The sequence below is a fragment of the Drosophila innubila genome, assembly GCF_004354385.1.
Source record: "Drosophila innubila isolate TH190305 chromosome 3L unlocalized genomic scaffold, UK_Dinn_1.0 0_D_3L, whole genome shotgun sequence".
In the NCBI taxonomy this organism is placed as follows: Eukaryota; Metazoa; Arthropoda; class Insecta; order Diptera; family Drosophilidae; genus Drosophila; species Drosophila innubila.
In genome coordinates this window covers 11,651,937-11,665,129 of record NW_022995376.1, presented here as the reverse complement: position 1 = coordinate 11,665,129, position 13,193 = coordinate 11,651,937, and the positions used below count along the sequence as shown (strand labels likewise).

General features: G+C 36.0%; 1 protein-coding gene across 1 annotated transcript in view; it reads left to right on the top strand.

Moving 5' to 3' along the window:
* The window catches only part of LOC117786504, a 35,145-nt gene that overhangs the window by 13,309 nt on the left and 8,643 nt on the right, over window positions 1-13,193 (top strand). The window contains exons 2-4 of the mRNA XM_034624801.1: window positions 5,752-6,154; window positions 6,235-6,409; window positions 11,452-11,485. Coding sequence (XP_034480692.1) covers window positions 5,972-6,154; window positions 6,235-6,409; window positions 11,452-11,485 — 392 coding nt within the window. The 5' untranslated portion in view covers window positions 5,752-5,971. The remainder of the gene's footprint in view (window positions 1-5,751; window positions 6,155-6,234; window positions 6,410-11,451; window positions 11,486-13,193) is intronic.

Genomic DNA, 13,193 nt, shown 5'->3' with positions numbered 1-13,193 from the left:
CAAATGTCAACAAGCGCCACGCGGCGTTCTGAATGAGACCTAATGAAGAAGTCGTGGATAAAGGGACAAGCTCTAAAATGTATCTATGAGTGGGACTACATCCAATAGAGATGACAATCTGACGAAAGATCTGTCTGCTTAATTTACGAGAAATTCTTATAACAGTTATTTAATCAACAATTTGATAAATTGAACTACACCTAAATAGCTGACAGTTTATATATACACATATTTATGTTTTCTTTATTGAGCTGTAACTATGAGTAGTTGATCATGCTTGGAAATTCTTAATGATAATTATTCATTTATTATATATATATATATAAAATACTATTTATAGATTCATTTAGTTTTCCAGTTTACTTTGTAAATATTTAAATTTGAGTTGGTATAAGCATAAGGATTATTTCTTATTGAAATTAGCTAGTATTAATCGATATTTCTCTAACAGTTTCTATTCACAATCACAGCACGTGCTCATCTCTAGTGCATTAGTCAATGAAAACCACACATTTTAAGTACATAATACTAGTGTGTTTGTGTATACGATCTATAGCTAGGGTCTTTAGAGTTGTTGACTAGCTTTTGTTAGTTTTTCTGTTTCTTGCGGTTTATTCGTTGGTCAGTTAGAGTCAACGACAGAGTCAGACGAAGTCATCGTCATCAAAATGCAAAACCTACGCGTTTCTTATATTATTTTTTTTCTCTCTCTCTCTCTCTTTCTCTCTCACTTCATTTATTTTTATTTATTTCTCACTATTTTTGGTCCGTGGGTTGCGTTTTATTTATTTTTTTCTGCATAATTTCTGTAGTCAAATGTTCTTTGTTAACCGCATAACAAGCAAACATTTTAATTTACTTATTATTTATTTATAACCTGATTGTTGATTTTTAATTTTTGGCAGCTGTCGAAGAGACGCCTACGATGCATCTTAACCAACTGATCATCAGATTGACCAGATGTGTGAGCTGTTAATTGAAGCATTAATCGTTGTACTACCTAAATGGGCGTGCTGCCACGCCCTAATTACTCAATTTGACAAAAGCACAGCTTGACCTTCAAACTGTGCACTTCAACTTGACATGTGGCCGACTTGGTCGAAAGCTGAGCAAATGGAATTATCCTCAAAATAAAAACGAGCTCAAGTGCAAGTAAGCAAGACAGAGAGAGGTAAATAAAATGAGCAAGAAAAAGGGAAAGAGAGAGAGAGTCTTCTACTCGTTGCATGAATGAGTCGCGAGTCGCATTGAGAATGGCAATCGCATAAAATATTTTATATAAAGGCAATAAAATGTATCCCAATTTCAAGTACGCGACATCTCGAATTGGCTTTTTGTATTTTTAGCGCATATTCGAAACATATCGAAACGAACAACGTAAAGCAACAACTACAACAATGACAACAATAACAACAATCGACACTGCCACATGGAGCTGTAAAGATGTTTTTACCGATTTTAGAAGTCATAAGGTCAATGCTGAGTGCACCAAGCGCCAAGATCGTGTTTTGATTGGGATTCGTAGTCGTTGTTGAGTCTCCAAGTTGTTGTTGCTGTTGTTGTTATTGTTGATGCTTGCTGGCGTCGTCTGTTGTCAAGTGTTATGACTCGTCCACTCTGTCTGTCCATCTGTCCATCACTCCGCGTTAGTTTAAAGCTGCAGTCAACAAAGCCGACTCTCTGTGCTTTTTTCCCAGACAGATCCAAACAGTTTGTTGTTGTTGTTGTTGTTGTTGTTGATAAGACAGCATCAACAACTCAACAGTGAAATGAAAATGTAAATGAAAATGAAGTTGCTCATAGCTAGATTAAACAAGAATAAATAAATGGGCCATTCACACGGACTATACGAACTCAGAATACGCTGCCAAGGGCAAAGATCTTATGGAAGTCAACACCAAAATCCAATTCAAATTCAAGAACGTTAAATAAACTATTGCTGGAAAATTCTTATTGTTTTCGCTTTCCAAATTTGGCAAGCATAAACTTTTCTATATTCGGCTTTAAGTTCTTTATAACAAAGAGAACAGTTTTGACACAGAAAACTATTTTAAATAAATCAATAGTTAAAAGATAAATTTCATGAATTTTTTACATATTTTTTATATACAATAATAAGCCTGTTTTTTATAAATTAGAATTTTACTAGTTAAAAATTAATTTTTTTAAGTTCTTTTTTATTTTTAGCTTTTTTACACTTGTAAAAGTTTAAAAATCTAAAAAAATTTTTTAATCCTTTCAAAATGTTTTTTATCAAGATTATAAAATCTTGCTAACAGAAAAGCGAATATTCAGTAGATGACTTTGCCACTATGGCAAATCTAAGGAGTTTTGCCTTAAGCTTAATTTAAATTTTTGTTGAGCTATTACTAAATTTAGAAATAAATATTGAAATAATTGTAAAGTGCTAATAAAAAATCGTATGCGATTTGATAAAGCAACTCGTTTATGATGCGGGTGCGAGATTGCCATTACATTTTTCAATGTTACGGCTAACAAATTTGTGTAATAGTAATATCAACATTGTTGCATTTATCGTATTTATCGGTTATCGGCTGCCAGCTTTTTGTTAAGTACAAACACTTTGCTCAATGACCATTTATTTAATTTTGTATTCACATTTTTTGCTGTTATTGTTGTTAGACAAATCAAAATGCAAATTCGTTGCGGCTGCCGACTGTCGTAAAAAAAATCAATAAAAGATTATGAAAATTGTGCAGTCACAGCAACAGCAACAGCAACAACGAGCAGCAACACCAACACCTTTTTGACGGTGGCCTAAAGCAGTTACGGACAACAACAAAAACACTGGGACACACCCGTAGAAAATCTGTAGAAAATGCTTGACGGCAGCTTTTGAAGAGGCTGCAGCTTCATTTGCTACAATTTGTTACAGGTGGCAAGCGGACTAACAAAAACAACAACAACAACAGTAGCTAAACGACCTTGCCACAGTTCTGCTGGCGTCGCTGCTGACGCTGACGTCGCTGCTTCTGTTGCTTATTAGAGATTTAATACGAAACTGTTTAGCATTTTTCATGTTTACATTTCAGATCTTGTCTTGTCTTGTAGTCCGCTGTCAAGTGTCCTACGTGGCGTATACTTGATTTGTGAACAAGCCTAAAAATTAAAAAAAAAATAATAATAATTTAAGACATTTCCAATGCACTTTGCACAACATTTAATCACATTAAGCAGCTGGCTGAACGGCCTGTGAATTTGTTAAAAGAGCCCAAACATAATTTATACAACATTCATTATTAAAATGTCGCATAGGCATTGAAAGCGACAACAACAACAGCAACACGAGACAGACAACACGACAGTTGGACAGACAAATGTTCGTTGAGCATTGAAAAGTTTTGAAATTCGTGAATTATTACTTGCACTTTAACTTGGCTTCGAGCGAGGCGATGACGATGAAAATATTTTACAATCTCAGCGCCTGGCAACTTGCGTGTGTGTGTGTGTGTGTGTGTGTGTGACTGTGTGTGTGCATGTGGTTGACATTTTATAGACGGGCGACGGCGACACCAAGTCGCCACCTGTCGTCTGTATCGAGACAGCAGGAGAACAGTGGGGAACTCGAGGGGGAGGTAGAGGACAACGACAATATGACAAAGCCATTTGCGCCTGTCAACGCCCCGCAATTGTCTTCAAGTCAAGACAAATGAGCCGAGGCTAAAACTCCACCAAAACAAAAATCATGAGAGCGGGAAAAAGTAAACCAAAACTTCGAACCGCAAACAGAACCGACAAAAGAAAAGATCTTTGCACCTTTGACAAAAATTCTAATTAGCCTCAGCCAAAACTGCAAAGTGTCTGAAAGTTCATTAACATTATCATTAGTTATGTATGTGTGTCTCTGTGTGTGTGTGTGTTCTGTTCCCAGGGTATTTCCGTTGGCTGCTCGTGCTGCCAACTCTGTTTACAATTCAATTAAATTCGCATTTTTCTGTTTCGTTAAACTGCTTAGCATAAAAACTAAAAATTGTCAATAAATAGCGCTGCAATAATCGTATTACCACATTCGATATATGCATTCATATATACGAACTACGTCTCCGGGCCTAATGGAACCAGTTTTGTCCCGATAAGCATTTAATTTATCGGTCTATCAGACACACGAGTATATAGCCTAGCTTACATACTGAAGTATTTAACATATATATTGATCTTGAGCACCAGCTTTTTCTTTCTGCTGTGCGGGTGTTGAGCTCAATTGGCTGAAACACAAATTTAAGCAGCAGGTTTATTACACTAGACAACATAAGCTTTAATTAAATAAAATATAAAAGCTAATTATAATTATAATTTATTTAATTTATCTTATGTGAACTTTTAGTTTAATCTTTATTTTGTATAAAATCTAATCAGTTTATATGAAACTTTAGTACTTTGTTCTAACTAATTTATTTCATTTGAAAACATATTTTTTTTCTTGTATAAAAATTCCACTGCAATAATAAACTAAAATTTTTTCTATATATTATCGCCAACATTCAAATAAATTTTCATACAAGTATAAAAAATCCACAATCACTTAGCTCAATCACGTAGCAGAGTGTAGAGCCTTTTAAATATTCATGAGAATTTCAATTAGAAATACGGGCAGAAAGAATATGACATAAAATTGCAAATGTTTTAAGACATTTTGATTGAGAACTTGTTTGTGATTTGATCTTTAGGGTATTGTCAGGCAACGGATTATCGGAAATGATTGCCCGGCCACTTTTATCCGGGCATATCAAAGTGGCATATCTAAAGGATGTCATGTTATACCAGCTGTCCATTTATTTTGTGGCATTTTATGTGATTTCATTAGCGACGACGCGACGCGGCGTCAACCAGCCTGAAAGATCAACAGCAATAACAATAACAATTTGTATAAATATATATGTATAATATATGTATATGAAGTATAAAAAAAATATCAACATGAGCATTTAGCGCACACACAAATTATAATTTCAAATAACGCAAAGTGCCACTTGAGATCGAAGCTCTTAACAAAAATGTTAAACATTTTATCGGCCTTTTTTGTTGCTGTCTATTTGTTGTTGTTAATGTTGCTGTTGTTGTTGTGTTTTTTTTTTTGCCTAGTTTAATGAAAATTTTCGTTGTTTAATATGCGAGAACTTAAATGGCAGGCTTTGTCGGCAGATTTGTGCACTTTTCGTCTAATCGAATGCCTGTTTAAAGTGTAAACAAATTAACAAGATCATTTTATATAATTGAGATGCCGATCTTGGAGGCGGAACCCGAACTAAAGATTGAAAGCACCGTCGCGACGGCTGACAGCTTTGATCTTGGCTTGACTTCGATTCGAGTCGTTTCGTTTCGTTTGGTTCCTTTTCGATTTGCTTTTTGACCGTCAAAAGTTGCAGTTGAGAAATCAAAGTCAATTGGTTTGTAACTGCAGCGCCCTCTGGCGAGGCATTAACCAAAATGAATTTATGGGAATATAGCCTGGAATGGTGAAGGGGTTTGGGGCATTGCCCAGAAGTCAAGATCGTAAATTAATTAAGAGCGCTGCATGAGCGGCATATAAAATAGACAAAAATATGGAACACCGACTGACAAGGTCCCGGGGGGCCAGACACAATCTATGGGCTATGGGTGGGTAAGCCCCGCAATTGATCACGCGACAAAGGGTGCACCCTAAATAAGTGTCTAATGCAATCAGCGATCAGCGATCAACGATCATCGATTTTCATGGGCAACGCTTTTCATAGATTTTTCATTTTACAGATTCAGAGCACGAGGGACGTTCGGCATGACGGAAACTGTTTAGATATTCAATGCGGCGATCAAGTCCAAGTCCAATTCCAACTCCAAGAACTGAGAACCTTTGCAACGAGCCGCTACTAAAATCGATCGATCGAATTGCGTCCCAATCGGCGTGACATTCCCCTTACAACCCCCCTTTGTCCCAAACCCACCGAGTAGCACATCAAGAGCTTCTACTAAAATGGACTCATGCATCGGCCTGGATTATATAGTCGAAAATCGTGACTACATTGACAAGTTGGGCTCTGCGCTGGACACGCAGAATACGACGGTCAAGAAGCAGGTCTTCGAGCTGCTGTCAGCGCTCTGCGCCAACAACCGCGAAGGCTATGCCCGTGCCATCGAAACTCTCGACTTTTATAAGGCAAGTATACGGGAAACATATTAACTATATATGCATTTACATTTTCTTAACTGCTAATGACTTTAATAATATTCTTGCAGAATCTCAAAAAGGAACGTTATCGTTTTAAAATTGTCATAAATGAGCTGGAACAATCCAGTGCCGTCACGCCGCCGCCTCTGGACTATCAAGTAACTCTTCTGAGATTCATCAACTGCGTCCTCCTGTCAGAAAAGAAGCTACAGGATCGCATACGTATTCGCAACGAGTTTATAGGTAAGTACAATTCGAATGACTATTTATAACTTGGAAAATATGCAGTGTTAAGTAATGAAATTAGTTTAAAACTACAACAAATTTGTATAAAATTGAGTGTTTCTGGTTCTGATACTTTTTATTTTCTTGTAAAAAGAATCATGCCAAATTAAAAAAAAATGGTGACTTTGAAAGTTTCTATGTCAAAGGCTTGACCAACTTTAAACTGTCTTAACTTGATTAAGACTAACCCGATTCTCAAGCGGAATGTCATTTCGATCATTTTTGGGCCTCTAAATTCATTCTGCATTTAAATTAAAATGAACTTTTCAAAAAAATTTTGTTCCGTCTGGATCTTGGATTCGATTTAAATATCAAAGGGTCCCCCCTTTGGAATTCTTAAAATTTCAAATTTTCAATCTCAAGTTTCCACTTTTAATCAACTTCTTATGTCATAATTAGTATAAAACAACACTTTTAACTTGATTCTGAGACGTTTCATTTTTTTGTAAAAAATCATGTCAATTTGAACAAAAAATTCGACTTGTAAAGTTGCTAGGTCAAAGGTTTGACTTACTTCAAACTTTCATAACTTTGTCAAAACTGGACCGATTTGCAAGCGGAGTGTCACTTTGTTAATGGTTTGACCTATTATTGCACTTTGCATTTAAATTTTGATTATTTAGGAAATTAAAATTTCTTTGACCATCATTGGTACAATAGATTTAATTGTAAGACTCCCCACTATTATATATTTATTTCATTGTAGACAACTCGTATTTCCCATGTTTGCAGTGACAAATGAACAATTTTCAAGACCAGTTATATTGCGTTCTTTAATTGTTTACATTTTGTTTGGTTTCTGTTTTGCTTTCTGATAACCAAACAGAAACCGTAACGATAAACACATTAGGCCAACCGCAAAAGTCATCAGCCGACCTCCTGTATCACCCCCTTTCCCACTCCCATTCCGTTTCCCCATCCCCGACTCAACGCGTTGACTGTCTTCGATTTCATTGATTTGATTGATGTGCCCGCTGATCCGCTGACGGCGCCGTTGATCGTCGCCTGCCCTTGACCATATACTCATACCAGATAGCATATAGCATATAACGTACAACATATACCCAAAACGGAGTTGGTTAACTGCATGTCACAGCCACGCCAGCGACCCTCGGGGTCTCTGGGGGTCGTGGATAATGATAGACTCAACATCGGGTTTGCCATACAGCAGCAATAGCAACAACAAATCGCCAAATCGTCAAATCGCCTTTTGTCTCTTGACGCAATCCAATTGAGTAACCTTAGCACGTGTCAACGATTAGAGGTGCGTCTTTAAAGTTTTCGAATCACTTATGTGAACTGCAATATGATAATATTCCGAGTATATTTCAAATGAAAGTCCCATAATTTAGTAGATTTAAACTAAATCGTGACGGAATTATGTATAAGAAAAACGTGATTGGAATTAAGTTCTAGCTTTGACTATCAAGGAAAAATTTATGTATATTAAAAGTATTTTTCTTTTCTTTGAAAAGAAGTCATTTTCTTTGAGTATAGTATTATATATTGTAGACAATATTTCTTCTTTTCCTTGTACAGAGATCATTAGAATTACTGAACTCTTTATTTTTATGCTTTTAATATAAATTTTTGAAAAATTACTTGTATCTATGCTTATTCATCGAGCTCAATTGTTTCTCAGAATTATCCCAATTGTTCATCTAATTGTGAATCAGCCTAGTAAATCACGAGATTAAATTTCAATTTTATGGCCGAACATTAAGAAGAATTAGAATATACTTTGTCACAAAATTAATTGTAGTTTTTCTCACAGAATCGTGATCTTTCTTATATGTTTCTGTGCCTTGGTGTGTCTATGTGTTCTTGGTCAAAGGGTTCCCTGTCTGGATGAAAGCAACAAATTGTTATTTAATTTCGCCCTGTCGAGTCGTACTTAAGAGCTCTGTTATATCAACAGCATAGACACGTAGTTAAAATGTAATAAGTCGCATTTCCCTCGACTGTGTTGACAAACAAGGGGCGCATTCACATCCTGTCCCTGACATCTGCAACATGCCCCACCCTTTTCCCCTCTGAATGTCTCTGTTGATGCCCCTGTTGCTGCCCTGTGCAAAGTTCATGAACTGTACTCCAACTTCAACTCCATCTCGAGCCCCACTCAGAATGCTTCACAGACGTCAACCCGCTTCTTCTGACTTTGATTGAGCGCAGTTGTGCGTGCGTCGTCGTCGACGTCAACGGCGACGGCGACGGCGACGCTGGCAGCGACGTCTGCGCAGGCGCAGTCGCAGTCACAGTCGCTGATGCGTTGAATGATGGCTGCACTTGCCACAAAACTTTGTTTGGGAGCGTGAGCTACGCTTTTTATTGTTCTTAATTAAAATAAATTGAGCTGCGCTTTTTCAGCATTACAAGAAAATAATAATAATAATAAAGCAGCTGCGACAAAAATCGAAATCACAACGGCAAAATGTAAGTCACGCACTCCACCTCCACAGCAGCAGCACCACAGCACCACTTGGTGGTTGGGTGGTGCCAACAGGGGCGGGGAGAGACACATTTTACACATGCAGTTTCCATATCGACTTTAACATTCCTGAGCGACACATTTGACAAGCAATGGGCCGCATTTCGTTTGGCAATGAGATGATGTATACGGTTTCAAGGCTATTGGCTCCCCAGTCCCTCCCCCGCCTACTCTTTAGCCACCCCTCTTCACGCCCTGCCTGTAGCAATCTTTTGAGTTTCCAGGAACGCCCCAACATGTTGAATATTTGCATATTTTTCAATTCTAAAAAGATAAATAAAATTAAACTTGTGTGTTCGTTGAAATCTGCTAATGCCACTTAAGTGACCAATTATCGACTCAGTGTCTCTCTTTCTCTCTCTCTCTCTCTCTCTCTCTTTAGCGAACTTGAAGTTCTTTGAATCTGCAGTGGAATTGGAATCAGAGTCAGTCACACAATAGTATAGCCATCATATCTGTAGTATGTCATCTGTCAAGTCCATCGCTGCCGGCTGTGCGGCGTTTACTGATTTATGCCCCATGATTTTCCACTTTGGCACGCTAAGTATTGTTGTTGTTGTTGTTGTTGTTGCTGTTGCTGTGATCGCGCCATAAATTTATTTGCTGAACAATTTTCTCATTTAGTTTGCCTGGCAAATTTCAATTTCAATTGATTTATAAAGCGTCAACAGATTTACAATATCAAGCACAAAAAAAAAAAGAATAAATAAAAATTCAAATAAAAATATTTAAATCAAATTGCTTTTTTTTTTTTGTTGATTTGGAATTCAATTTGAGTTGCTCTCTCTTTACTTTGCTGGCATGGTATTAAACAATTAAATGTTGATTTTGGGCGTGTTCCACATGCAAATTTGCCAACTCCTTCCTGCCTGTAGGGCATTAATAAACTTGAGGCTGGCTTTAAGATCGGTTCTCCGTTCTCAGTTCTCGAAACGCTAGTTAAGACCTCGACTTCCGAAACTGAAACAATGCCCCGAACAAAAGAAACGTTTACACACACACACACGCGCGCACACACACTGACAAGACTATCACACACATTTTAATTGTGCGCCTTTTATGGTTTTCAATTTCAAATAAATGAAATGACAACGAAACATAGTCGTAAAATAAAATTATGAACGTCAAGGCGCCAAATAAGGCATACCACAAGGGAGGATCGAGTGGTTAGGGGTGGGGAATTGAGGGGGTTGCAACACAGAAGCTACTACAACGACTTTCACGAGTATTTTGTAATTAATTTTTTATTATTTTACATATATTTTGTATTTATTTACAATAAATGTATGTTACTCAGTGCGCAAATAAAAGCAGAAGGCGATAAAATTATTATTAAACACAAAAAAAAAGTGTTAAAACAAGCTTGACCGGAAGCTACTTGGGCCACATTGGGCGGACAGACCCAGTCCACAGTATTCAGTACCCAGTATACAGTCCCCAATATCCAGTCTATAGAGTGGTGGGAGTTGGGCAGTGGCACAAGTTAAGCTTATATTATACTAAAAGATCTTTATAAGCCAAACAAAGTTACCGAAGATTGAGAAAACAACTTTCTCAATTGTGATTCATGTACATATATTTAGAAATCAAAATGTATTTATATGTGGTATATAAATAAATTTCAAATAATTATTTAATAACTTCAAGGTGTTAATTTTTTAAGTGCAATTATAAACAAATTTGTTTATAGTCTTATAAACGAGATTTATTGATTTACTTTTTTGGTTACTCATACTTATTTATCTGTTTATTTATTTCATAAAATGTATTCAAAAATATTCATTTATAGAACATATTGAAACATGATAAGTCCATTATGCTCGGTATATGGAATATCAAACAGTTTTTAAAGCTCGTTAGGTAAATTGACCCGTAGTAAAATATATGATATGATACATGCTATAAATCTGTCAGGTGGTAAAGAGCTGTGTTAAGCATAAAATATACAAGCTTGGTTAAATAAAAAAATAAATTTGTTTAGTCATTGTATATAACTTTATCGTAGAGCTTAGATGAATAAAAGCCCTATCCTTTAATACAGATCAATTAATCCATATATTCTTAAATATGAGCTAATAAATGTAATTATGCACAGTAAAATTTGATTAAAAATTTGTTTCAAATAAATAAATGTAAAACTGAGTGCTCAAATAAAATGACAAGGATCAACTCTATAAATGACATTTTATTAAATAAAAATACATTTAGAAATTAGTTGTCGGATACAAAACCTCAGTAAAAGATAAAGATGTAGAAAAACAGAAGTTAAAAATCGATAAAAAAAATATATTGAACTTTCGATATAGAGAAAGATAATTTTTCCTCAGAGTTAATTTACTTAGAGCATCTACTAGTCGATAAAACTCATCTATTGCATTCTCTCTTTTATAGTGGAGCAAGTTAAAGCATTTGTAATTTGACACTTTTCGAATATATTCCATTTGCATTTAAATTTTAGGCACACTCGAATCTAATCCTATTTGTTATTCATTTGATGTGTTTTTCTTTGCAGGCCTCAAAGTATTGCCGCTGCTGAGCAATCTAAGGTGAGTCTAAGACCCCTCTCAATAAAAGATATTGTCAGGGCACTAACACAACAACAACTAACTCATACTTACACTACACTCGTAAATATAGATTCATGTTAAATCAAGACAATTTATGCAATATTTGCCAACTGAAACCCTGAAAACACACCCACGACAACAACAACAACATAAACAATAATAGCAGACAATTGGCAACATAGTCCAAATGAATATCACAAACAGTTTAAATAGCAATTTTTGGTATTTTGTTGTGAATACACCCGATACTCGATATGTATGCGCTTTGCGAAATCGAATACATTTGAATTTGCATTCAAGCAATCAACTAGACAAGATCAAGGCCCACAATCCACAATCGCAGAATTTCACATGGGCACGCGAACTACCCCGCCTAACCTCTTCTCCTCTTTCCACCCCCTTCCGTCAGTAACGGTCACTCAAATGGTGTTGGCCAAGTTCACCGATTTGGCCGCTTGTCAAACATCCATCAAAAACGGCAACGATCCGAGTTAAATTTTTCTTACTTTTTCTTCTTCGTCGCTTTATGCAAATAAATTGCGCCGGTTTGTTTTTTGTTGGTTTGTTTTGAGGCTGTCAAGCAATTAATTCAATATTTAATTAGTCAACAATAAATCAATTAGTTAGCTGCAACTTCCCTGCCTCCCTTCCTCTTTAAACTGGTTTATTAATGGGGGCCTGGGCCTCTAAGTTGACAAAAATTTGACGCTTCGCGCAAAACTAACACAAATTCAATTAAATTTTTTAAATAGTTCTGGCCCAAAAATTGTCAATAACAAGACCCTATACTGTTCCCCTCCCTTACCCTCTCTCTTCCCACTGATCTCTCGTCATAGAAAACTGCCTAATTGATTGTTTCATGCCATTTGTCTTGTGGCTCTGTTTGTGTCTTGGGGCCAAGTGATGCCCCCATCCATTTTGTCATCTGGCAGCTGACACGCCCCTCAGTTACCCCCGCCCTCCCCATTTTGTTTTTATATGCTATTGTTATGAAAATTTGTTAGCGCTAACTTAAATTAAATGCGTAGTTTCTCGCGCTTTTTAATTTATTTCAAATTTCAAATCGCTTTAAACGTTTTCATTGAGCCAAACAGCGCTTTGATTTCAGCGACATCCCCCTCAGGGGGTTATTCTTGCAGAGGGAGCGACAAGAGGGGGACAGTAGGTGCTATAAATAAACAGATGCTCATTAGAATTGTCTTTTTTTTTTACATATTTTGAGACTGCGTAGCTTGGAAGCTGCTGAGTTTCTTTAAGCGGATTTTAATTGCTGTCGAATCCAATGAGTTCTAATCAATCTAAAAAACCGAAGTCTGACTTGGGAACAATATTAAATTACACAAATTCCAGATTCAGCACTTTCGTGTCAATCTCCAATTTATGCGTATATAATTACAGAAAATTATAAAAAGAATCTAAGTAATAAACAATTATTATTTCGGTTCTCACATATTATTAATAGATTTCTTAAGTGTGTCGATAGATCATAGAATTTGTCTGCAGTATTCTGAATAGATTTATGGTTCAAGTCTATAATTATAAAATTAAGAACATTTATTTAAAAGATTTATCATTTTTTTATTTCAATATCTTTATTGATATACTTATCAATAAACTTTATTAAAACTAAAGGAGTCAAAATAACAATTATTATCTCTATTTCTGGTTGCAACCAGATATCAAAATT